At 39.6% G+C, this 27,486-nt stretch overlaps 1 protein-coding gene across 2 annotated transcripts in view; it reads right to left on the reverse strand.

The window, feature by feature from the left end:
- SETDB2 (SET domain bifurcated histone lysine methyltransferase 2) overlaps nucleotides 1-27,486 on the reverse strand; it is a 57,730-nt gene that overhangs the window by 2,820 nt on the left and 27,424 nt on the right. For both annotated transcript variants that reach the window (XM_072610514.1, XM_072610513.1), the window contains exons 6-12: nucleotides 17,413-17,979; nucleotides 13,828-13,947; nucleotides 10,578-10,747; nucleotides 8,718-8,964; nucleotides 8,074-8,173; nucleotides 4,236-4,332; nucleotides 1,813-2,150 (exon numbers count right to left, since the gene is read on the reverse strand). In XM_072610514.1, coding sequence (XP_072466615.1) covers nucleotides 1,813-2,150; nucleotides 4,236-4,332; nucleotides 8,074-8,173; nucleotides 8,718-8,964; nucleotides 10,578-10,747; nucleotides 13,828-13,947; nucleotides 17,413-17,979 — 1,639 coding nt within the window. The remainder of the gene's footprint in view (nucleotides 1-1,812; nucleotides 2,151-4,235; nucleotides 4,333-8,073; nucleotides 8,174-8,717; nucleotides 8,965-10,577; nucleotides 10,748-13,827; nucleotides 13,948-17,412; nucleotides 17,980-27,486) is intronic.

A 27,486-nucleotide genomic window follows, 5' to 3' on the forward strand; every position in this document is an offset into this window, starting at 1 on the left:
GTGGTAAAAGTAGTTTGCTCTGGAAAACACATTTCCATTCCGTCCTTCCCATGAACCTGAGGAACCCAGAGCAAGCCTATGGCAAATAAGGGTAGGTGTCCTAGGTGTCCTCACACATGTTCCCCTGATCACTGGGGAACAGGGGCAGAATGGAAGGCCCTTCTTCATTCCTTCGCAAGCATCGTGGCTGTCCCCTACTACATAAGGCTGCCTGGCTGCTGGGAGAGGTACAAAAGGCTTTGCTTGAATCCTGTGAGTTATCATTTTCCCAGAATTTAGCCAACCTGAAACCTGACAGCTGGGTGTCACTGAATTACACAGCTTGATGCCTAGCATGGCCGTGTTTTGTGGGGCAGCATGGTACAATGGGTAGAGAGTCAGAAGTTCCACCATCAACATTTCCCATGGCATTACATTGCACAAGTCATTTACCCTCCCTGAGCCTCAATTTTCTCTTCTATAAAATAGGGAAATGAGGTATTTTCCTGACAGGGTTGTTTGTTGTGAAGGTCAAAGGAGATATTATATGTAAAGTGGTTTGCAGAACCAATACTACTATGTAAAAGCTAGCTATTATATTATTATTAAGCTGAGGGGGGAAGGTAGGTAGGAAGATTCCACCCTCATCTTATTAAGCATCCTTCTGATCATGGCAGATAGAACCAAACCTGGCGGATACACATTCATTCCTTTCCCACTGAAAGGAGAAGCTCAATTTGTATATTTTTGTAAAATTATTCAGCATATATAATCCAAGGTAGACAAAGCTAACATTTGAAGCAGATGTGACAAACTTATCCTAGATGATTTCAAAAGAGGGAATTCCACTAGGAAAAGGATCCTCTAGTCCAGGGATCAGCAAAACTACTGCTTGAAGGCTGAATCTGGCCTACTGGCCACAAGCTAAGAATGATTTTTACATTTTAACATAATAAAACTTTATTTTAAAATATAAAAATGATTCTAAGCTCATTGGTCACACAAAAACAGGTGAAAGGTTTTCTGTCCTTCACTCTACCAATGTTAAGGGATATAGTTTCATGACAAATGGATCTCTACATCACAGGGTAGCTAGGAGGAAAGTATTTGTAAACTATAAAACACTATATAACCAGTGATCCTAAAGACCACTACTCCCTCAAAAACACACCAGAAATTGTGATCCTGGGCAAGTGACTTTAATTTCTCTGAACCTCAGTTTTCTCATCTGTTTAATGGTTATTTATATCATGGGGTTGTTGTGAAGAAAACATTTTGTAAACCTTAGAGGATTATATAAATAAGAGCTATTTTTATTGTGACAATGAGGAAGAATCCTACCCACAGCACAGCTGTGGACATAATTCAAACTGAAGTTAGGATGAAAAGGAAATCACAACCCAGTCCCTTCCCCTAACCCCATGTAAGACATATTCCTTAATAAACTCAGAATGTTTTACCTTATGCATTAATGAATAGCACTTCAGAGAGAAAAATCACCCTGTGTTGTAGCCTAGATGATTCTAATATTGAAATTTTTTTATGGGTAACTTCAAACTTGTGAAATCTTTCAGTAATCTCTGAGAGAATCTTCCTATACCCCTTCTCCAAATTAAATATTTTTTCCTGTGATCTTATTTTTTTTTAAAAATCCCAAAGCACAAGTTAGGAATCCTAGTTCAAAGCACTGAAAGGCCAGCAGGGCCTTCAAGTCCAGCTTGCAGCTGAACAAGAGGCTCCTCTCTGGACTACCTGACAAGAGGCCATCCAAGTCTTTGCTTGGAGACATCCAGTGGAAAGCAGCCTATACCTCATCTGAGGATGGATACTTACATTCAGGAAGCGACCCACGTTTCCTTCTTTAGTAGCATCCAGTAAGTAAATGCTGTCTTTATGAAGATTCTTCACAGACTTGGAAATATCAATTTGTGTTTCAGATAGGGACTCCTCATCACAAAGGATTTCTTGATCTTGCCTCTCCAGCATTCTTTCCTCTTGGGAGAGGTGTGCCTGTATCTCCCAATCTTTTATCTCATTTGCATCACGCACTGAGGCTGCCTGATCACACCTGTTCTCTGTTAGACTTTCCTCTTTACAACGATAGTTATCCAGCATGGTACAATTGGCCAACAGCTTGTCTTTGGAATTTTCACCAGGACGGCGTGACTCCCCTAAGAGAAATGTCAGAACTTTTGAGATCGGGCTGAAGAGCAGCACTGGGATGAACACTGCAACCCTAACACTGCACATATCCTTGGTTGTGGTCCCAAATTCATCTCCCTAGGAAATTGCTCTTTTTTCTCCTAATGTGGAATTAGCTTCTATGCATGCAGGGCATGTATGCAGGGCAACGTTCTTTGACAGCTGCAGCAATTCCCTTTAATTTTTAAACCATTAGGTTGCCTATTATAAGCTCCTAGGCATTGGTGGTACAGTCAAAAATGAAGCATTTGCTGCCCTCAAGGAGCTTACATTCTATTGGGGAAGGACACCACACATAGTTTTAGAAACAGCCCCTAAGACAAGCACTGTGAGGCAGAAGACTAATAGAGGTGCTGCCCATGACAGCAACACCCACACTTGTGTGGGTTACATGATTATTCTTCTACCCACGTCCTCTTCTAAGGCCTGACGGTGGCATGCTGGTGACCCTGGGATCCTTGACACTATGGCAATAATATCTAAGTTCTGGATGGTTCTACCAAGCCAGCAAAACCTCCAAGTTCAGGCCAAGTGATGGATGGACCTTATGTTATCTAAAGACCAAACTCACATGGGTCAGAAAGATCATGCCTGTCACCCCTGTTACCCAGAGTTGCTGGTACAGCAACTTGAAAAGACCATCAGTGAAGACAAAGACAGGCTATAGCCAGTTTCAGTGGACAGATCTATTACTAAGACCGATGAAGTCACATATCTTTATGGTATGTATTATTGTTTTGGGTCTCAGTTGGCAGATTGGTCACTGCAGTAGTAGGGATGCTGCCTCATCAACCAACCAAAATAAACCTATGCAATGTCAAAAGACCCAGGAGAAGGCCTCCAGTGCATGTGGTAGACTCTCAAAAAATGGCATGGACAAGAATCACACATGACGACAAGGTGTAGATGAAAGGAGTGTCCACACTGATAAGATCATGAGTTCACTGAGGAAAAAGTTCTTGAGTAGCAGGGAAGCAAAGAAATCAAACATTCTTTTTAGGCAAAGGAGAAAATCTCCTTTGCAACTTAAATGGCATAAAGAGTGCTATTTTTTCTCTTTTAAAAAAATCCTTTCTCTTTAAATTGACCCTTTCTCTTCAGTTATGGTTATGCTTCAATCATGTTGTGGCTGTCTGCTGTTCCTGAATGTATTAATATTTAAATCATGCACTGTCCATGAAGCTCAACAGTATTCCAAAGAAAGAGTCCTGAAAATGTACAATATCAATGAACTTACCAGTGAAATAAGTTAAAAGCTAAAAGAATGGGCTGAGAAATAATATCTGCTTTTAAGTACTTTCTCCTTCAACATGCTGCAGCCTCAGACGCTGTCCTGCCTCCCAAACCAAAGTCCTTAGGAGAATATAAAGGGGGACAGCAATGACAGGTCATTTCAGTAGTGGGTTCTAGGGGAATCCTATAAGATGGGGATAACCAGTCTGCTTCCTATAATGAAAATCAGAGCTTTCCATGTGGCTCCACACAATAAACTTGATAGGAGTCAAATACTTTTGTAACGAAGGGTACCCAGCAGCTGTTGGCTCCATAATATATACCTTCTCAACTCCAATATCCTATTTCCTTATCTGTAAAATGAGAGGGTTGTGCTGGTTGGCCCCCAAGGTTTCCAGTTCTTGGTCTGTGACCCTATCATCTAGGGCCCTCTGGGCACAACGAGCAGGGCATGGAAATGTTTTGGCATGACACTAGCAAAAGACTGAGGAGGGACACAGCTCTCTAAGGAGCCTGGCTTACTCTCCGGAACCTTGCTCCCATTCAACTATGGAACCAAGAGGACTCTTCCATCCCAAGTTTTCCAGGCCCTGGAAAAGAGCTGGAAAAGGGCTGCTTTTGTCTGACACTTTTGAAGGTTCCACTGTGAAATTTCTTCTAGCAATCCTGCCACTGGAGGACCAGACCTCATCAGGTGCCTGTAGCCTCCCAGGCTTGATAGCATGTTTGTTACAGTGTCCAAGGACAATGAAAAAAAGGGACGGATGACTCAAAGTTAGATTAAAAGCAGGCAAAAGATCAGGAGCAAAAGAAAATCCTACTTTTCTTTTCGTTGATTTTGGGAGCTGGTTGGCCTTCAGTTGGCTGAGCATCATCCTCCTCTTCTGAGCTTATACCAGACTCCAGGGTAAAAATTCCCTTTAAAAAAGGAAAGAAAGAAACAGGAAGGTTGATACATTTTCTTTCCTGGTGAAGGAAAGGCAATTAGCATTTAAAACTTTTCCAAGTGAATTTCAATATTAGTCTTAACCAGATTAGTTTTTCATTTCACCCCCCAAGGTAGTATAGGACGTGGAATGATTTCTTAGTCATAGTTTGGAGACACACCAACAAAAATAGCACCCAAACCCCAGCCTTCCTTCCCAACCCTAGGCTGGGTTCTATTTTCCTGTACTGTGTGAGACAAGAGCTACTGATGATTGTGCAGATGCCAAGAGTAGTACTATTATGCTTTTAAATCAAGAAGACTTATGTCCATATTCACAATATTCCAATTATCATCAAGGGAAAAGTTCTCACCCTTAAATCACTAGCACAGCACATTTTTCTTTAACCGCTAGGGACACTAGAGATGCTCCCACTTTGAGGAGTCAGGTTAAAGGACTTGCCTCCTCCAATTTTAGATACTGTACAATGTCCTCTTGACATTGTAATGACAATATATGTTTAAAGGAGAGTGGGACTGATAATATTCAAAAATGTACATTTCTGTATATATGGGCAGTACAGAAGTTCAAATAAAGTCAAGTCAATAAATATTAAGTGACTGAATAACCCCCTACTGTCTAAAAAGAATTTAAATCAAGAAATCTATGTACAGAGAAGGAAAAATCAAAATGCTAAATACAACAAGCAGTTACTAAGCACCTACTACATAGGCACTGTGCTAGATGCAAAAGACACAAAGACCAAAATAAATTATTCTCTAACACTCCCTGGCCTTCAAGGAGTTTAGATTGTATTGGGGTGGGAGGAACACTGACAACAGGGACAATCAGGAAAGGCATTTTGGTGGTGGTGGTACCTGAGCTAGCCTTAAAGGGACTTTGAGGTTCCCAGGGTCAGAGGTGAGGAGAGAGAGAGTATTCCCAGCATGGGGCACAACCTCTGTAAAGGTCCTGAGGCAGGACACAGAATCTCCTCTATGGGGAAAAGCTCGTAGGTATGCTTGACTAGAATAGGGATAGGCTAAAGGGGAGCTGCACGAAATTATTTTAGAAAGCTGGCTCCTGCCAGACTAGGAAAGGCTTTAAATGCTAAAGAGAGGATTCTGGATTTTATTTTAGAGGAACAGGGAGCCATTAACACTTCTTGAGCAGGAGAGATGTGATCCTTCAATTTGGCAGCTATGTGGAAGATGGGTTAAAAAAGACCAGGTGCTGGGAGACTAATTAGGAAATAAGTATAACGGTCTAGTCAATAGGTGATGAAAGCCTGAACTAGACTGGAAGCTGTGTGAATGAAGATAAGGAAAAAGATGCAAGAGATGTTGTGGGCATAGAGTTGACTCGTGGCAACTGATGGGGGTGGGCAAAGGTCAAGCATGACGCAGGTGTGTAATGGTAATTTAAATGGGAAGATCTTTCCTGTCCACTAATAGGTCCATGTGACCTTCATGGGTCACATGGAAGTCTGAATCACATGGAGTCTGTGTTGCGAAGTTTGCAGAATGGGTGGAGCAGGAAGGGGTGGAGCAGGAAGTGAGTCAGAGCAGTCAGAACAGAGAAAGAGAGAGCAGGCAGCAACTAACATTAGTGAGAGAGCTTATATGTGATTTGTTTAAGGGAGCTGGTTTGTAGGAAGCCTAACAGAGGGAATGCTTAGGGAAGGTGGTGCCCCCTGCATTGTTACTGTGTATAGATTTCTTTATTGCTATGATGGATTTTGTTTTTTGGTGTAAATGTTTTGGTTCTGTCTTCCATGTGGAGAGTCTGTTAAATTTTGCTATTCAGAACTGTGCCAGCATATTCATGGCCGCCGTAGGCACTGTGAACATTTCACTGGCACTACAAGGTGGTGAGAACCTGGGTAGCTGAAAGGATGGCAATACATCTGATTGAAATAAGAAGGAGTGGACTTGAGGGTAAAACACTGAGTTCTGTGTTGAGTCTTGAGAAGCCTATGGGACATCCAGGTGCAGATTTCAAAAGTAGGTCAATCAACAAGCATTTATTTAGAGCCTACAATGCCCCAGCCACTATACTAAGCACTGGGGATGTGAAGAAAGGTAAAAGAGAGTCCCTGCTCTTGAAGAGCACAGTCTAATGGGGGAGACAACATGCAAAAAAAAAAAAGTATGAATAAGATACACACAGGATAAGGAGGAAACAAACAACTGAGAGCAGGCACTAGAATTAAGAAGGGTTACAGAAAATAGGATTTTAGCTGGGACTTGAAGGAGGCCTGGGAAACCAGGAGCTGAGGAGGGAGAGCATTCCAGACCTGGGAGAATGCCCCAAACCAAGAGATGAAGAACTGCAAGGAGGCTAGTATAAGTGGACCAAAGATTACATGCAGGGGAAGAGGGGTTGAGGGAGTTTGTAACATGTAAGAAGACTGGAAAAGTGGTAAGTCAGATAGGGAAAATGCAGGGTCACAAAAACCGAGAGAGAAAAGGAAAAGAGGGTGATCAATAATGTCGAAGGCTGAAGAAGGGTACAGAAGGATGAGCACTGAGAAAAGGGCACTAGATTTGTCAGTGAAGAGATCACTAGTGACTTTGGAAGGTGCAGTTTCGGTGGAATGAGACTGAAAGCCAGGCATTTCTCCCTAGAAATTCTCCTCCCTGCTTCCATGCCAATACGGGTCTCCCTTCCCCAATTCACCTCCTACACAGCTGCCAAACAATCAGAGCCAAGTATGATCATGTCACTCCTATACTTAAAAGCTTCAAGGTTCTCTTTATCCCTCTAGGATAAAGTAAAACATTGCCAGTTTATCCCCGAAAGCCCTTCAGTACTTGGCTCTCACCCAGTTCGCCAGACTGAATTCCCACTGGGGCACTTCACACACTCTGTTCCCTTAACAGACACTGATCCCCAAACCTGGAATGCTCTCCTCTCCCACAGCTACTTAGAATCCTTCCCTTCCCTCCAGGCTCAGCACAGGTACCTCCTAAGGGAAGCCATACCTGATCCTCCAGATGTTAAATGCTCTCTCTCTCCTGGTACGATTCTGAATTCATTTATTTGTATATACATATCCCTGTCAGTAGAATAGAAACTCCTTGAGACCACAGATTGTTTTGTTTTCTCTTAGCATCTATCCTTAGGGCCTAACATAGAGTGCTTTACACAGAACAGGTCTTTACCAAATGCTGAGTGAAGTGCGCTATTTCCCCTTGCTTTATGCACCACCACCTCCTCTCCGTGCTTTCTGGGCCTGTGCTCAGAAGACAGGGCTGACTTACAGTCTGCACAACAGGCAAGCTCAATGGCATTTTTGCTCAGTGGCATTCATTGTCATCTTTGGGCTGCTATTTGCCTAAAGGAGTGATTTCATTCTTTGATATGTTTTATGAAGGAGAGATGGAAGGGATACTGTGAGGTGGCATGTCTGTATTGTGAAATGCTGAGACCCCCTCTAAAAGAACAGCTACTTCTAACATCCATAATGGCCCTAATTTAAGGAACTTTTTTTCTTTTCCTTTCTTTCACAATTATATTGCGTGCCCTGCACACATTGGGTATTTAATAAACATGGGCTGCACGTATCTTGCTCTGCTTCTTCTAACGCTATCCCACAATGAGAGAAATCCCACACACAAATAAAAAACATTTTATGAAATAGTAGGAATAGATAAAAAGAGTTAATGTTGTCATTTCACAGAAGGGACAACTACGTTTTGACAGTCTGCTGTCACTTTTTTAGAGTTCTTACCCTTTTTTTCCGAAAGTTTTGAAGAAGGGCTGTTTTAGTTTTAGGTCTTCTAGTAGCTGGTTGATTTTCAATTCTTAGATCATATTCGTACTTCTCACCCCTGGGGCAAAGGACACATCACTGTAACTACATACAACACAAAATCTACACTCTGGCTCTTTCTCCTGGGCTATCAAGTTTCTATAGAACAGAAGGTATTCATTTCCAAAAATTTAACCAGTAAAGCAAATAATTACTCTTTCTCAGAAATGCATTATTACTACATAGTACAGACATATCTATCTATCTATCTATATTTCCTACCAGGGGAAAACACTATAGTCATACCTTAAAACATACAGAAATGAGGAAAACTCAGAAAATGAAATTTAGGTTAGATAAATAAAGAATAAAAATGAAAAATATTGAGCATCTAAGTGAAAGTAATCAAGACTATAACTCCACAAATGGTGCAATTAAGAGAAATAAAGTACCATCAGAAAGGCCTTTAGAACATAATACCCTAAGTTTCTCAAAGCATTCTACTTCCAGATTTTCAAGGCAAGTGAAATTAAGACACAGGCCTTCAAGGCTGAGGAAAGATGTGAAAGCCTCTTTGATCAGCAATCAAATCCTTCATGTGGAAGTATGAGGCCAGAGCTTACTGAATAGACGGATCTGCATCACTGGTGAGATGAATCAAGAACTCCTCAGTTTCTATGTCTCCAGGAATTGTTCCGACTTCAATCTGGACAAACTCAATTTCAGGATCAGAATAAACAGCTTCTGTTCTCCTCTTCTTTGAAAGTGCTGGGGATCCACTGTCATTGGTAGCAGTGGTCTCCTCCTCTTCTTCTTCTTTTCCGTCAACAGAGCCAACTTCTTCCAGGCCAACTCTGCTTAGTAATCTCCCTGAAAGAAATGACTGAGTTAAGAAAAGGACTGAGAAAATGAGTGCTTAGTGACAAGCGCAAGTCACTTGGTCTCACTGCAAAAGTTAGAATAAAAGTATTAATCTGATTCCCAAAACTGAGATTTGAACCATGAAGTAAGTTCTGAAATGTACTAGACTTCAACTCGTGGAGACCTGAGTACATTTCTAACACTTACTAGCTGTGCAGCAATGGCAAGTCACAACTTCCAGGCCTAAGAATACTCAGAAATGAGATTCCTCATGATATTTACCTCACATGGCTGTTGTGAGGTTCAGATGCTGCAATGTGTATAAAGTGCTTTGTAAACCTTAGAACGTTATACAAACGTCAGTTATCAAAGTGATGATTGTTATTACATTTTACCTACAAAATCACAAAAGAGAGGATGAACAACTGCAGCAATATCAAAGGTTGGCAAGTCTAGCCCTAAAAGCCCGGATTTTAGAATTTTTAGAATCCAGATTCTTGTTAGAAAAAGACTGTTTAGATTGGAAGTTCATTTTTTTGCCCCATGTTCTGAAATTATCCATGAAGACTTACACACATACACACACACACACACACACACACACACACACACACACACACACACACACACACACACACACACACACACACACACTTTGGTGCTTTTTTAGCTTCACAGGATTAAAAACTAATGGAGGCCACATCATGACTCTTGATGGCCCTTCCTGGTTAGTAACTAAATCAAGAAAAGAGTGAAGGTCTACTGCTTATGCTTTGCTCCACTGACGCAGAAAACATTGGTGAAATTTCTTGGGTACCATTTGGCTGACATTCTCTCCATCTAAGAGCCCTTGAGAGGTAAAAGGCACAAACGTCCATGTGCTGAGACTGAGGGAGAAGGAGGGAGAGGAACAGAAGGATGTGGAAGGGCAATGTGTGGATGGAGGCTAAATATTGTTGCTTTCAATTATGACTCAGGTTGGAACTCCTCTGTTCTTCAAATGGGACTAGTTTATAAAATGTAGGGATCTTTAGAGATCTAGATCATTTTTTTATAGTTATATAGCAAGTGGTAGAGTCAGAACTAGAATACATGCCATGTGATGAAAATAGCAGGGTTCTTTGCACAACAGCTTACTATGCCATGCTCTACTTTCCCTGGAAACAGAATGGAAGGCCTAGTCAGTGTTGCTCCTGCATTCAGAGTAAAACAAATGCCAGACAACACAAAAAGGGGCCAGCTTAATTTCACTGTTATACCTAGAGCTGCCTTCTCTCACCCTGAATACTTCTTGGAGATGAGGGTAACAAAGTTAGGAAGATATAGAAGCATATTGTATAGGCTCAGAAAATTAGACCTTCTCCTTTCATTTTTTCTGTGTCCTTTTCTTTAAGGTCAGAACGAGTTTTTCCAGCTGTTCTCTTCCCATGCCAAACATCTGGGACCTTCTCTCACCTTTAGTCATCAGGTTATAAACCCCTCAAGCTTTCTTCACCTCTCTCCTCTTCAATGCTCCTTCCTCCACTATCAGCATAGTCTCAGTAAATAAAGCAGTGTCTTTGAAAGCATCATCAATGAGTAACTCTACTGCAGATTTTTTTCAACATAAGACTTCATTTTACCTGAGTAAGTACAAACAAATGTCCCTTTGTCAATGTCATCGAGGCACCGGACTCCCCATCCTTTCTTCTCAGTTTTGAATACCTGAAGGCGCACTTGGAGACCTTGCTGGACAACTCTGTTCTGACATGTTCTTGGGTCACATTTGCACAAGAGGCTGCATTCAAATATTCTGCCATTGAAAAATGTAACACAAAAAAATTAATCAGACACACCCAAACAAACATCCAGGTTGGGGTGGGGAAGCAAATATTGACATCAGCAGTAATTCTATCACTGACAAACAGATGCAGAAGAACTCTGAACACAGAATGCTACCCATTTAGGGCTATGCTTCATTCAGACTGCAGGGGCCTACGAAGGAGGCAGAAAGCTGGGATGAAATGAAAACTGACCACAGAGGGGAGAGAAGAGGAAAGATGAGTAGAGACCAGGGCAAAAGATCAGGCTCAGAAACCAGAAGCAGTTGTAGGGAGAAAAGAGAGAGAAGCCATGTTATGTCAAAAAGAAAAAAGGCACATGTATAGAAATTTATAGCAGAACTGCCCTGTGGTAGCAAAGAACTAGCAACAAAGTGGACAAATGAATTTACAGCATATTACTGTGCTGTAACAAATGACAAATGTGACTGACTCAGAGAAACTTGGAAAGACTTGTATGAACTGAAGAATGAAGGCAGCAACACCAGAACAACTTAGATGAGCATCAGAGTAATATCAAAGAAAACAACTTTGGAAGACCATAAAACACTTGGATCCCTGAAGACATAAGCCTATGATGCTCCCATCCCCCAAACCCTGCTATTTGGGCAGTGGTAACTGGATGTGGGTGCAGAATGAGACAGTTTTCAGGCACAGTCAATGGTCAGATTTGCTTTGCGTGACTATATTTATAAGTTATAAGAGAAGGCTTCCATTAGAAAAAGAGAAAAGTTAGTAGGGAATAAAATAACTTTTTATAAAAGAGAAATAAATAGCATCAATAAAACAAAAATATACAAAAAATTATAAAGTTCAGAAAGGGACATAAACAGGGCAATTTTGTTACTATGTTTAATTTAATATGTACTTTAAAAATATTTAACAGAGGTAATGGTTTCACATACAATCCTGTTTTTTGTTCTTTAAATACCAAAATGCCCATGCTTGTTAAATTCATAATAAAGGCCAGGGTCTTGACTTGGGATTCCATTGCCATATGAAACTACCAAGTGAGGAAATTCAGGTCAAGCAGCACCTTTTTGAAATTTATAGTCTTAAAGAATTCTCTTGAGCACTGCAGGCTGAAATGACTGGCTGAGGGTCACACAGTGTGTGCCAAAGGCAGGACCTGAATTCACATCTTCTTGGATTTGAGGACAGCTCTATATCTATGATCACATATTATACCTCAATACCACATCACACCTATAAGATTGGCAAACATGACAGAACAAGAAAATGATAAATGCTGGAGAGGATGTGGGAGAGTTGGAACACTAATTCATTGTTGGTGGAGCTGTGAGCGCATCCAACCATTCTGGAGAGCAATTTGGAACTATGCCCAAAGGGCTACAAAAATGGGCATACCCTTTGACCCAGCAATATCGCTACTAGGACTATATACCCAAGAGATCATAAAAATGGGAAAGGGTCCCACATGTACAAAAATATTTATAGCAGCACTCTATGTAGTTGCCAAAAACTGGAAGTCAAGGGGATGTCCATCAATTGGGGAATGGCTGAATAAATTATGGTATATGAATCTGATGGAGTACTATTGTGCCATAAGAAATGATGAACAAGAAGACTTCAGAGAGGCCTGGAAGGACTTATATGACCTGATGCTGAGTGAAAGGAGCAGAACCAGGAGAACTTTGTGCACAGCAACGACCACAGTGTGTGAGAGTTTTTTCTGGTAGACTTGGATTTTTGTAATAACGCAAAAACTTCTTATAAAAAAAAAAAATCCCAAAGGTGGTTCTCAAGGCAAAATGCCTTCCACACTCAGAGAAAGAAATATGGAAGTCACTCACAAAATGTAGCAGATCATGTTTGTGTATGTGTATGTGTTTGTGTATCATGTTCTGATTTGTTATACGATTTCTTTCATTTATTTTAGTCTGACTACATAGCATGACTATAGTGAAAGTATACTCAATAGGAAAGTATATGTAGAATCTATACAGAATTGTATGCAGTCGCGGGGAGGGAGGGGGGTAGTGGGGGGTAGGTGGGGGGGGGATAAAATCTCAATTGTATGGCAGTGACTGTTAAACATTAAAAAATAAAAAAAAAATTTAAAAAAAAAAACAAAAAACAAAAAAAAACATATTATACCTCAAGTTCTTAATGAAAAAGAAAATTTAAAGGTAAATAAGATAAAATAAATAGGGGAGAAGGCTAAGTGCCTTGCACGCTATTACAAATTACATGCCATAAGAATTCCAGACTTCTGTTTACTCTTGATCTCAAGTGATCCAGGCAGATAAGGTCTCTATTCTATCTGCTATATTTAAATTTGCAAATGCCAATAGAAGATGACCATATTCCAAAGTTTAGATCTTGTAAATTCTCCATATAAATTTACTAATAAGCAAAGAATTTCTAGGTGTAGGCAACTCTTGTAGTAGGGTATAATCACCCACTGCATTAAAAAAATTAAGTATGCACTATAAAGATTACACTATCAGGTGCTGGAAAGAGTGCCAAACATGAAAAAGCTTATAAAATGCAGTAGAGGGATAGAAGCCATGCACACAGATAAATAAAATGCAAATCAGCATTGGTTAAGTACAGAAAAGAACTATAAGGTATAAGATCAAAAAAAGGAGAAATCATTTTAGTTGAAGGGGCAGGGAAGGTAACAGCTGGGAAGAGTACTAAAGGATGAGTATAATGGTAACAGACATGATGAGTGTTACTGAGTATAAGTCTCTGACTTCCATTTCAAGGACAAACTTAACTATTTACTTTTTTGCATTTTTTTTTAAACAACTGCGTTTTGTGCTACAGTCATAGATGTGTGAGATTCTGTCATATCTCTGAGTAAGTGCTCACTACGTACCAGGCACTCAGGACACAAAGACAGATGAAACAGTCTCTGTTCTCAAGGGGATTTACATTCTCTTGGGGAAGATAATATGGACACATCAATACATATGAAAATACAAATTATATACCTGAAAAGACAAATCATGTTAGGGGATAACAAGAAAGAGGAAACCCCTCACCAGCTCCAATCCCTCTCAAACAAAACATGAATACGTCTTACCCGTTGGGTACTGGCTGCTGCAGTCTCTTGTAGCTGTAGCCATGAGTAGGTTTAGCACTTGACCATGCAGAACTCTCATCACAGCCCTTTGCTGTCAGCTGGAGGCATGCACATTTTTCTCTAAAAGTTGGGCAGTAGGTGAAGTAAAAATATATAAGCACAAGATCAGCAAGTGGAAAAGGCAGCAAGTGAATTGGGGAGGGGAGAGGAGAAACACACAGTAAAGGATACAAGTAGATTTTGCATGTTCATTTGGGGCCACGACAACACAACCCATTCCCCCAAAAGCCCAGGGTCCTGGTAAAAAGGAAAAGATGTGACTCCAATGCATGTGTATCATTCCAGGACTTTATTCTGCTTCTACTCCCTCAGTTTGGCAGCTTAAATTTTCTGAAATTTTCAAATATGCTATAACCTTCTTCTCTTGAATAGGTAAAATCTGGAATCTCTCTTGTGCTTTCTCATATCAAAGCTTCCACTTGCCAGGATGGAGGTGTTACTTCCTCTAGAGGTTAGGTACCTCTTGTCAAATGTAAGAATGATACACAAGCACTAGAAAAACAAAGTAATACTATACCAACCCTTCCTGAACTTCTATACATTTTCCTGATGAAAGTTCCATGGTACTCAAAATTGTTACCTACCACCCCTTTGAACTTATTCCCTATAGATTAGGCCACCATCTTCTCTAAGTGCCCAAATGAAAATATGGCTCAGATCTCTTAGCCTTGATGAGCCCATATGTTTGTGCTGGAAAAAGAAAACTTCTGTAAGATATCTTCACTAGCACATGGAAAGACTGGGCAAACAACAGCTTGGCAATTAGCCATCAAAATCTCGTTTTCCTTCCTTAGGCAAGGTTTGATTATCAGGCAATCAAAAATTATTATTGGCATATAAATGTTTGTGTATATGAAAATGGGTAGATATTATCAAGAGTATTAGACAGAAAATCAGACTGAGATTCTAGTTCCGAATTTGCCAGTAGCTCATTTAGTGACTTTTAGCAAGGTAACTGAAGCTCTCTGGACCTTGGTTTCCTCCTTTGTAAAGTGAGAACTCACAGAACTAGAGTCACCTAGACCAATCTCTACCCAAAGAACAAACCCTATTTATACTATTCCTGACTAGTGGTAATCCAGTCTCCATTTATACACCTACATCAACAAATGGTCTCATTCTTCCTCGAGGCACCTTATTCTATTTTAGACAACTACAACTGTTAATAAATGTTTCCTTCTGTTTAGCTGAAACCCATTTTCCTATAATTCTGATCTGCTGGTCTTAGTTCTGCTCTTCAGAGTAAAGCAGTATAAGTTTGATCCCTGTTCTACACGACAACCTTCACAATACTAGAAGACAGTTCTCCTTTTTCCCCTTTACTCTCTTCTTATCTTCTCCATATTAAATATCTCTAGCTCTCTCTGCTGATCTTTTCATGGTCTGGTTTCAAGTCCCCTCATCACTCAGGATATTTTCCTCCCCTCAGCATTAATGTAGCTTGTCAATGTCCTTTCTAAAATATGGTGCCCAGGACTGAATGCCACACTGAAGACTGGTCTAACCTGAGCAGAATTTGCTCTGGAGACAATGCTTCTGTTAACCTAAAACTGCATTAACTTTTTTAACTACTACATGACAATGCTGACCCATGCTGACTTTGTAGCTCACAAATTCCTAGGTTTTTTTTTTCCCCTCACATGAATCAGGAAATTAAGTGATATAGGGGAGAGAGTGCCAGATTTAGAGCTAGAAAGACCTGAATTCAGGTCCTGCTTCTGATACTTATATGACTGGTCACAACCCCTACACCTTTCTGTGTTTCCATTTTCTCTCCTGTAAAATGAGGTGGCTGGACTTGATGATCTCTAAAGTCTTTTCCTTTTCTAAGTTTATAATACTATGACTTTGTAGCCATGTCTCCCTTATCCTCTACAGCTGACTAAAAAAAAAAACAAACCAAAGTACAAGATTTTAAATTTGGTTTTACGAAAGTTCATCTTACTAGCTAATCATTCAGTCATGCCAACGCACCATGGTACAAAATGAATCAGACCAAAGATCTAGGTTCAAGTTCCAGTCCTATCACATAGTAGACATGATGCAAGGCAAGTCATTTAACTTCCTTGACACTCAGATTACTTGTTAAAAATGGGGCAGTGATCATTGTATTACATATTTGAAAGGATTGTTTTAAAGAAAGCACATTAAATTTATGAAGTGGTATGCAAATAGTATCTATTAAAAGTTACTTGGATCATATTTCTATCATTTAAGCTATAAACTATCCCTCTCAGTTTCAAGGTATGTATAAATTCAATAAGCAAATTATCTATGCCTTCATTGAAGTTACTGATAAAAATATCCAACAGAAGAGGGCCAAGCATGGTGAGATCCCTACCACAGGACACAATGCTTATCTCTCCACAATGATATCCATCAGCATTCTTTGGGTCTGGTCAGTCACAACCAGGTCACTAATTGTAGTACATACCTCTTTATGATGTCCACAAGGATATCATGAGAGATTTAGCTAAATATGTTGCTGAAATCCAAGTACATATATTATGTCTATGGCATTCCTTTAATTTACTAGCCTAGCAAACATAGAAGGGACTGGACTAGAAAATCTCTAGCTAAAAGGTCACTTCCAACTTTAGGCTATATTGCTGACATATCTTTAAACTGATAAAGAACAGTTTATATATCTATTGATAATATATTAACTTTGTTTTAAGGGTTTGTATCTTTGTTTAAACATTTTGTGTCATTATTAAAATTAAAGCACCATTAAATGCCAACATATTTTCACATATCCTATATTTCAAAGTGAGGATCAGAGTTCGACACTTTGGTGTACTGAACCCTACAGAAGACAAAGACACTTACTTGCACTCACTAGCACTTATCCTTTCCAACGAAGCAGAAAAAGCAGTTCAATTCATCAACTTTCCAGTTATTCTTCCCTGCTGTGGACATTAACATCCTTAGACTTAGAGGAGGTTACAGAAAATGTCCAAATTATGCTAATATTTGACATTACTTTGAATGGTTACATAACTGTTTACTGAGAACTTTAGTTCTACCCTCTGAGTGTAACTATAAAGTAATTAGATCAGATTCATAAGCCATACATAACAGTGTTATGTATGGTTGCAAAGATCATGCATAGATATGTAGGTCAAAATTTATTCTTTGAAGTGCTTTTCTATAAAAGTTTCCCACTTTTATATCATTCTGTGCCTGTGATCAGAAGTTTAAGAGCTTGTTGTCACAAGGCTACATTTCCCAAGTAAAAACAAATGAACAAATCAATCATGTAAAAATGCTTTGTAAGTATCAAATAATCTGTGACACTAAAGGAAGGGAAATCCCAGTAAAATTTAGTCAAATTGAAGGACATCTGTGGATAAGATAGTTGGAAACCATGGCACTATTTGTTTAACAATCTTCTTCCCCTTTCTCAACCAATAGAAGGTATCCTTGTGTCTCAGGTCATCCAATAAACTATGTGGCTCCTCAGCAGGAACTCCCCTGGGAAAAGGCCTTTGGGATCCTGATTAAAATGCCTATTTTTCTACTCACATATCCATGCAGCCTTTTGAGCAGTCACATGAATTACTAAACATGCCAGAGAAATTGTTGAGGTAGTAGGCACGTGGCCACGTCCGCCTCCGGTACTTGAAGTGTGGCAGTCTTCTGTTGTCAATTTCGTTACAGAAGGTAACAGGCACAGATTCGGTTCCGTGGCTAATATCAGAGTCAGAAACAAAAACTTCTTTCTTCATTATGTTCCTGTTCAACTGCACATATGTATTGAAAGAAAAATGATGTAAAAATAAAAAGCTACACTCTGTCTCAAGCAGGTAACGATGGACCTCCTTAAAGTTCCTCAAACTCCTTCCACAAGGGGTTTTATAATTCACGTGGAATGCTGTACAATTAGAGTTTGTCTTTGCATGTCGCCTTTGGAAACTACTCAAGATGGGGATCATGAGTGGGTTTTCCACTTTGGAGGTGGGAGGTATGTTCGACAGACATGTAGCACAGCAGATATGATTCTGATAAGACAGACGCAAAGATTCTATTTTGTCTTCACAATTTGAAGGTTCATTTTCCAAAGTTACAACTGCTATATCCTCTACTACGGTTCTGTTAAAAATGAAAGAAGAATGATTAGGGACACAAATTTGTAGGGATATACCTTTAAAAAGAAGACATACATCATAGTAGTAGCTAGTATCCTATCATACTCTGCCACTGTCACAAACCTAAGTTAGAGCCTGAAATAACCACATTTTATTGCATTCTGGTCTCATAGAGTTGTTTCTAACTTCAGATTCTAAGTCTCCAGCAATCCAGAACCATACCTGGAACCTCTGAGTTCATGACTAGGCACTAGTTTTATTACAGCCACTCATCAAATTCCCAGGTGAGCTCACAGAACACTACTGATTCAGTAAAAAGCAGTCAGACTAGTTGTTTCTCATTAGTATTCTAGTTGATTAGATTTTTCCATTTTCTCTTCAGTTATTATTGCCACTACTAATAGCTGATATTTAATAGCATGTTAAGATTTTGCAAAGAGTTTCATATCAATTATTTCCTGCAACAGTCGTGTGAGGATGTTACTATTATTATCACCGCCGTTTTTATAGATGAGGAAGCTGAGCTTAAGTGAGGTTAAGCAGTGTTAGTCTGAGGCAAAATCTGAACCTAAGCCCACTGTTATTATCTACTACACCATCTTGTCAATCTATTGTCAGTAGTCCCAAATAAGGAATGGGCTTGGAACTTAAAGTCTTCTGTTATCATAAAACCCTACAGCTTTTCTTCTCTTATGTTTTTAATTCTGTCTCTTCATTATAAGAGACCTAATATTGTAATTCTGCAAGTATCACAGACTAGGGACTTCTGGGAAAATGGCAGACTAGATCTTGACAAGGGAACCAGGTCACTTCTTCCTGCCTCGAACCTCTAGGAACACTAAAGAGACACAGGGAGAGGCATGCCGACTGACACATGGACAAAAGATGCCCAGGCACAAGAGCAAAGACACTCAAACAAAACCAAAACTAATAATGAAAGCTCAGATATGACTGCTACTATAACTACTCCCGGCACTGCCTCCAAGACTGGAAGAGCACACAGCCAGCTGGAGTTGTTGCTGTCTGCTCTTTGAGGAGCCATGGCAAGACAAAGGCATCCGCCCTGCCTCTGCAGCTGCTGCTCCCACAGCAGGCCCCCCCTGCACATTCTCTAAGGCTTAGCAGGAGAGAGATCTCTGTGGCATGTGATGCAACCCACCCCCTTCTGAGTTATCCTGGCACTGCTCCCTCCTGGCTCTTCTCCCATCTCCACAAACCCTTCTCAGTCTCCACTGCTGATTCTTCATCCACGTCACCCACACTAAACGGGGGTGCCCTGTAAGGTTCGGCCTTGGACCCCCATTTGTTTTTGCTTTGTCCTGTCTCACTTGCAGATCTCATCAGCTCCTGTGAGTGTAATCATCATCTTTAGGTAAAGGATTCCAAGATCTATACATCCAGCCCTAGTCTCTCTGCTGAGCTATAGTCATACATTTTCAACAGCCTCTTGGACATTTTGATCTAGAAGTCCCCATACACATCTTAAATTCAGCATGTCCAAAATAGAACTCATTATCTTATCCCCAAAACCTCTTTACTTGTGAACTCTGCTCTTAGTATGGAGGGCAGCCCCGTTTTCTTCAGTCAGTGTTATCCTGACATTCTCTCCCCTCTCCCTTTCATATACCTTCCCTTCTACCTACTCATACAGCCACTTTAGTTCAGGCCCTCATTCCCTTTCACCAGAACCACCATCAGCCCACTGACTGGGCTCCCTGCCTCCATGTGACCCCAATCTCCCGTCAGCTCCTGTGTCAAAGCACAGGTCTGACCATGTCACTCTCCTGCACCATGTGAGCCACAGTGGCTTCTAGAGCCTCTGGGTCAAACATCAACTACTCTGCTTGACCTTCATATGACAGCTGATGCTTCAAACCTAGTTTCTTTGGCCTCCTTCCCAATGTCATTATTTGTCTCCCTACCTTTTTAAACTAATATTTTCTTAGGTTTTCATTTGTTTTCCAAGAGTTCACATTCCTATGTTCACACACACAGTTAATATTTCTAAAGTGCAACTTCACATGTCTGACACCAAAGGATGAATTTAAAATATAAGCCAAACACTGGCCCTGCAAAAGGCTACTCCTGTTCATAAAGGGGAAAGAGAGTTCTCATTTAATCGAGGGTTAAAACACAGGTACTAGAGCTTAAGGTCTAGAGCTTAAAAAGATACCAGAAGGGATCTGGTCCAACACCCTCACTTTACAGAGAGCAAACTGAGGCCCAGAGAGGTTAAGTGACTTGCCTGATATCATAAAAATTGGAAACATCAGAGGTCAGACTAATCTCAGGTCCTCTGACTCCCAAAGTCAGTGGTCTTTCTATTTACTATGTCAAGAAAAGGGAAAAAAATACAACAAAATGATAGAAAAAACAAGGTAAGACAATGAGGTCAAATTAAGATTCCAAATATTTATACAAATACTCTGTAACATAAAAGACCAAGAAATAAAACTAATAAAAACATTTATACAATGCTTTAAAGTGTTCAAAGAGTTTTGCAAACATTGGTCTTATTTGATCTTCACAATAATTCTGAGAGGTAGGTGCTATTTTCCCCATTTTACAAATGAGGAAACTGAGGCAGGTAGTGGTAAAGTAACTTGCCCAGAGTCACATAGCTAGTAACTGTACAAGGCTGGATTTGAACTCAGACCCTCCTGACTCCAGGTCTAGCACTATTCACAGAGCTGCTTAGCTGGCAGAAATACAGAACTGCAGGATGGATCTGTATTAAAAATGATAGAAGAAATACCAGAAAATAAAACAAACTGGATAGTAAGGGGATTCTAATTCAGAAAACAAAATAACAAAAACCCCCAAAGTATCACATCCCAAATGAAAGAACTCAGGACTACAGCACGGAGCAATTCAAAATTCAAGTCTCCAAACATATAACTGTCAGAATTCAAAGTTGTAAACGTGAATAATGAATTCTTAGAGTCAATGAAGAAAAAATAGAAAGTATCAAAGAGCTGATCGGAATTTTCCTTTTTTTATCTCTAAGTCCAGTGGAAAGAGCACAGAGCAAACAAGGGAGAACAAGCCCATGGGCTAAAGCATTGTGTGGATAAGTTAAAATTACTTTGTTATGGCCACGCACTTCAATCTTTATTTACTAAAAGGATGCAGACATATAAACATGTAACTATAGTGCTGGATTAGGCGCATCATCTTTGTGAGATGGTTTAAATTATATGAGAACAGAAGGGAAAAAACTGGAAAATAGAAAAAAAACACAGGAGGATAAAATCTTATTTCCCCTTGAATAACTTCCTCCCCAGTCTTGTCCCTCTGGGGTGATATCAAGTGTTCGTTTTGGTCTCACTCTGTTCTTTCTGAGTCTGGACAACCCTTACAATTCATGTCTCCTAAAGCCACTTGGGCCTTGCTGGCTAACTGGACCATACATCTGGAGCTTCCTTCCTCCTAAGGAAGGTGAACTAAGCTCTTGTCCACCATTTTCTTTTGCTATTGCAAACCTATCAGCACACACCGCAGCCTCAGCAAACCCTCTATCTATCTGGGGTCTTTCCCTTTGTTTTACTTCACTCTGTACACACTTGGCCCTCCACATTCAGCTCTCTGAAGCTCTTTGTTCTGGCTCAGGCTTGGTCACTGTCAAGTGACTTGTACACCTAGGGAGTTGTGTAAATAATGAATAGGGTATTGGGTAAATAATGAATAGGGTATTTCATTGCCTTTTTCATTTTGCCTGGACACAATGACTTATGTTTCAAAAGTAGTTTCTCTGGCATCTCTTCCAGTGTCATTATTTGTCCCTCTTCAACTGGTATTTTCTTAGATTTTGATTTGTTTTCCAAGAGGGTAAGGGAATGAAATATTAACACTGCTGAAATACAGCTTTTCAGTTCTGGGGACAAAGGATGACTTTCAGGTGAACAGTAGGGAAAGAAGGAATTCTTATTGGCTTAGTTTCCAAAAAGGTATTATCTGGAAGCTACTCATTGCCTGAACAGTTCTGAGTTCAAAATTACTCCAGTTTAAGTACCTTAACATTTGGGTGGAAGTGAAATTAACTCATCATGAAATCAGAATGTCCAAGATTTATACTAACAATTGCCTACCTAGCTTAACTTACTAAATGTTGTCTTTCAAATGAAAAGGGAACAATATAGAACACTGGGAAAGAAGGCAGAAAAATATGGAAACTCCAGTAAAAATTACAATTTCAGTTACGCCACTGGCATATACTATTACCCTATAAGCTCTTTCCAAAATTTCTCCTCCTTTGGGGTTCACTCCTGATCATGTTAATGTCTAATGCACTCCACCCCTGTCAATTCTCCACCTTTTCTCAATCTCAGTAGTCTTCTTGTCCACCCTCTATACTAGCCTCTATACTCACATGGGGGGGATCACAGAATATTAAATATTGGTATTCCAGTTCACTGACTGCTTTAACTACGATGATCTCTACCTTCACTGTGTCTCAGCTACAAATGGCAACAGGTACATACTAGATCTTATAATTCTGAAAGTCTTCCATGGACCATAATCTCCTGTTCTGTCTTTATTACTCTTCCTAAACCTATTCATCTTCAATGAAGCCTCAACTCACTCCACCCTCCTTGCTCTCCCAGTCTATCATACCCTTATCTGGACTCACTTTCCTCAATTCAAAATTTAGGTCCTATAATCCTTTACACTGTTCTCTACCCTCAAATACTTTGCCCCCCTGTCTTACTCTTAACCCTGATATTATCCCTATCCCCTGACCTTTCTATTTCTACTACTTGTATGCTACAGAAAATGACTGGAGTGAGTCACACAAGTGTGCTCATGGGGCCACAATACATTTATGTTATGTAACATCAATTGGATTTCTAGAGAGAGAAATCTGAGACCATCCATTACAACTTCCTTTTTACTAAGTCTACCACCCCTCCATTGGGTTTCAACCCTCCATTCTCTCCTTTGCTCTAGTCTCTGTGAGGAAGCAGTTCTTTTTTTGACCAAGGTCAAGCTGTCTACTTGTACCTTTGAAATCATCCTCTACTGGCTTCACCAGTAAGTTGACCTTATGATAATCCCTCTCTCTAATCTTCACTATCTCTTTATTCACTGGATCCTTTCTTGCTCCCTACAAAGATGCCCAGATCTTCCAAATCCTTGAAAAGACCCAGCTTGATTCGGCAATTCCTCCAAGAAACAGGCTATAATTCTCCTTCCCTTCATTGCCAAATTTCTAGAAAGAACAACCTACAATCATTACCTCCATTTCCTCAGCTCCCATTCTCAATCCCTTCCAATCTGACTTTTAACTCTAACACTAGACCGAAAACTTCTTTCTCAACAATTTCTTAATTGCTTTTTCAATCTTTATTCTTCCTGACTTCCCTGAAGGGTCTGATACTGCTGACTGCTTTCTCGTCCTAGTTATTCTCTTCTCAGGGTTTTTATGCTACTTTCCTTAAGTGCTTTGTCTTATTACTTATCTGACCCCTCCTCAATTTTCTTTGCTAAATCATCCATATCCCACTGTTTATACTTGTATACACAGGAAGGCTCTGTCCCGTAAGTGATCTCATTAGCTAAAATCTTTACATAGGCTCAACTACCATCTCTATACATCTGGTAACTCCCTAGTTTACAGGCCTGGCCCTCCTCTCTCCAGAGCTGTTTCTCCGTCACCAGCTGCCTGCAAGGTATCTCTACGCAGACCTTCTGTATACAAGTCATATTCAACTATCCAAAGTAGAACTCATAATCTCTTCAAACACTAACTCCTCTTCCTAATTTCCATATTTCTATTGAGAGTGTCACTACCCTTCAAGTTTACAATCTTGAAGCATATACAATCTTACGTGAGTATTCAGATGCAGAGGTTTGATGCTTTGATCTCCACAACACCTCTTGTACCTGTCCTCTCCTTTCTAAAAGCAAGGCAAAGGCCCTAGTCCAGGCTAAAATACAAATGCCTCAGGCTGGCTTTTAAAGTTCTTCAAAATCCGGCTCTAGCCTATCATTCTTGATTGATCTGATGTTGCTCTTTACCTTCCAGACAAACTGTTGTACATGCTCTTCTCGGTAAGACATTCCTCCACCCACCTCCTAGAGCTGTGCAATCTCTAAGGATCCTTTCCTCCTCCACCCCATTTAAGCTTCCTTTTATTTTGGTCTTCCCTCATTGGAATATGAACTCCTGGAGGGCAAGGAGTTGTCTTTCTTCTGGCAGGTGTTTAGCACAGTGATTGGCACGAAAAAAGCACTTAATAAATGCTTGTAGCCTGCCAGCATCCCCGCCCAAGTCCACAGCTGGTAATCACTAACTTCCTTTAAATGCTACCTCCAGATCCTCCAGGACAGGGGTAGGGAACCTGAGGCCTCGAGACCGCATGTGGCCCTCTACATCCTCAAGTGTGGCCCTTTGACTGAGTCCAAGTTTTACAGAACGAATTCTTTTATTAAGGAGATTTGTTCTGTGAAGTTTGGACTCAATCAAAGGGTCACACTTGAGGACCTAGAGGGTCACATGCGGTCTCAAGGCCTCAGGTTCCCCACCTCTGCTCTAGGTAATTAGGTTCCTCACCCCTCCCCCAAGTTTTCTTTGTATATATTTTGTATTCACACATCTGTGTACATTTCTGTCCCCTGGGGTAGACTATAACCTCCTAGAGAGGAAGCACTTAGCTTTTTGTCTTTGATATCCCCAGCACCTCACTAAAGTCTGTGGCCTAACTGAGGTTTGTTGAATGGAGTTTAATCTGTGCCTCAGTACTGATCTGTAACATCTACCTAACATTACTGATGTGGGGTAAGTTGAATTTAATACTCTATTTAGGGGAAGACTGGGCTTTTTTTGGGGGGGGAGGGCTAAAGGAAGGAGAGAGAGAAAAGTGGAAGGGAAAAAGGAGAACATTTTTCCTCCGTGTGCTTCAGTACAATTAATAAGGTAATAAACAATTATTTGCTGAATTCTCTGCTCTTATTTCTTTCCCAGCCTCCCTAAACAAGGGAAGTGAATAGGGGGTGGTTCCATGGGGCAGGTAGACACTGATTTTTTCCACTATAGGGGGTTATTATGCAAAAAGATTATCTTGAACCAGATTATCATTTTTCCTTTGCTTTAAATCTGAATGAACTAAAAACACTACAATCCAAAAACATCAGCTACTATATTAACATATATTGTTGCACCCTGTGACAAAAGTATTTCTTTTGGGGGAAAAAAAAAAGCCTGATCTGGATACTTTATTCACAGTGTATACTAGTACAACTTGTTGATAAACGTTAACTTGGTTCATTGTTTTACTTCAGTCATAATATAAAAGAAAAGGACCTTCTCAGTGAAGGATATAATCGGGGGTGGGGTGCTGACCAATGGGATATGGGGGGGGGGGATTCGAATCAGGATGATTATAAATGAATTTTGTAATTGTCTTGAGATGTGTGCATGTGCCTATGAAGGGACCCTTTTTCACAAGGTGATCTTTTTCAGATCACCCATCAGACATAAAAATAAAATAAAAATATTTTTTTCTAAATTCACTGGCCACACATGGCCAGGTAGAATTCTTGGTAAGAGATTATTTCTCACATCAGTGAACTGAGGACTGGCAAAATAAGTAGTTTGTAGTCATCAGTGCCCCAGGTCCTACTAAGACAGCAGAAACTCAATGAAAAGAACCAGCTTTTAGTTTTGCTTGTAAATTTTAAAATCTTTTTTGTTTTCTAATATCTTTTTCTACTCTCATTTTCAAGATTATTCTTTTGCACTAATTTATTTAGTTGCATATTCAGTTCACTAAACCTTTCTTTTCCTATCTTGTTAATACATGTTCTCAGAAACAATTTTCCTCTGAATGTTATTTTAGCTCCAAAGAAATTATGGTATGCTGTCCCATCATTATCACTGTCTTTCATATAGTTAGTTTCTGATTTCTTTGACTTACTGATTATTCAGATGGCACTACTGTACTGTCTCCATTTATCTTTTTCTTGTTAAAGGATGTGTTTAGTATTTCTACTTTTTTACATTTATGTTTTTTCTATAGTATGTGATCTATTTTTTATTTTGTTTTTAAACTTTTAAAAATTACTTTTCTTAATCATATGTAAAAACAATTCTTAACATTCGTTTTTTGAAATTTTGAGTTCCGTATCTTCTTCATTCAACCCTACTTCAAAAAGGCAAATAATTTGATACAGATTATACATGAGCACTCATTCAAAACATTTCCATATTAGCCATGTTGCACAAGAAAACAAAAAAAAGTGGAGAAAAAGTAAAAAAGTATGCTTTGATCTGCATTCAGACTCCATCAGTTCTTTCTCTGGAGATGGATAGAATTTTTCTTAAGTCCTTTGTACTTATCATGGATCACTTTATTGTTGAGAACAGCTAAGTCATTCACGGTTGTTCATAATACAACATTACTATTACTATACAATGTTCTCCTGATTCTATTCACTTCACTTGGCTTCATTTCATATATCTTCCCAGGATTTTCTGAAAGCATCATGATCATATTTCTTATGGCACAATAATATTCCATCACAATCATATACCACAACTTGTTCAGACATTCCCTAATTGATGGGCATCCCCTCAATCTCCAATTCTCTGCCACTACAAAAAGAGCTGCCAGAATTATTTTTGTACATATAGGTCCTTTTTCTTTGATCTCTTTGAGAGATCAACCTAGTAGTGATATTACTGGGTCAAAGGGTATGCATAGTTTTAAAACCCTTTGGGCATGGTCCCAAATTGCTCTCCAGAATGGTTGGATCAGTTCACAGCTCCACCAATAGTGTATTAGTTTCCCAATTTTTCCACATCCCCTCCAACATCTGTCATTTTCCTTTTCTGTGACATTTGCCAAACTGACAGTTATGAGGTGATACCTCAGAGTTGTTTTAATTTGCATTTCTCTAATCAATAGTGATTTAAAGAATTTTTTTTCACATGAAAATAGATAGCTTTGATTTCTTCTGAAAACTGCCTGTTCTAAAACTTTGACATGGTCCATTTTTTTCTAAAGGCAACATGTGGTACTGAGTTTTATGTTATATTTTTCAATATTTTCATTCAGAAGATGCCATATATCTTTCAGTTAAGGTGTTTTATATTTTCCTTTTTGTTTGTCAGATTTGTCCAACTCTGAGACAGGAACACTAAAGTCTCAGAATTATTGTATTATTATCTGGGACCTTTTAAAAGTCAGTTAACTTTTCTTTTATGAATTAAGAAGCTATGCTGTTTTTATTTAGTCTTAATATTCATTCAATGCTACCAGTTTCTTTAGGATAAGGAAGTTAAATTCAATTAGATTTGATAAGAATTTGCTGGATGCCTATCATTGGCCTCAGAGTTTGGAAATACCTGGGGTTTAATCAAAAAGCTTTTTGATCTTAACCACTGTGTCTTGCTTTTGACATTAGTATAAATAGGGATATCAAATTCTTAAGCTGATCAGAGGAACAAAAATAAGAAACAATTTAGTCTCCCCCAAACTTGATGGGTGGGTCTCAGAAAAAGGATAGGTCT

Source organism: Notamacropus eugenii, chromosome 5, assembly GCF_028372415.1.
Source record: "Notamacropus eugenii isolate mMacEug1 chromosome 5, mMacEug1.pri_v2, whole genome shotgun sequence".
Lineage (NCBI taxonomy): Eukaryota > Metazoa > Chordata > Mammalia > Diprotodontia > Macropodidae > Notamacropus > Notamacropus eugenii.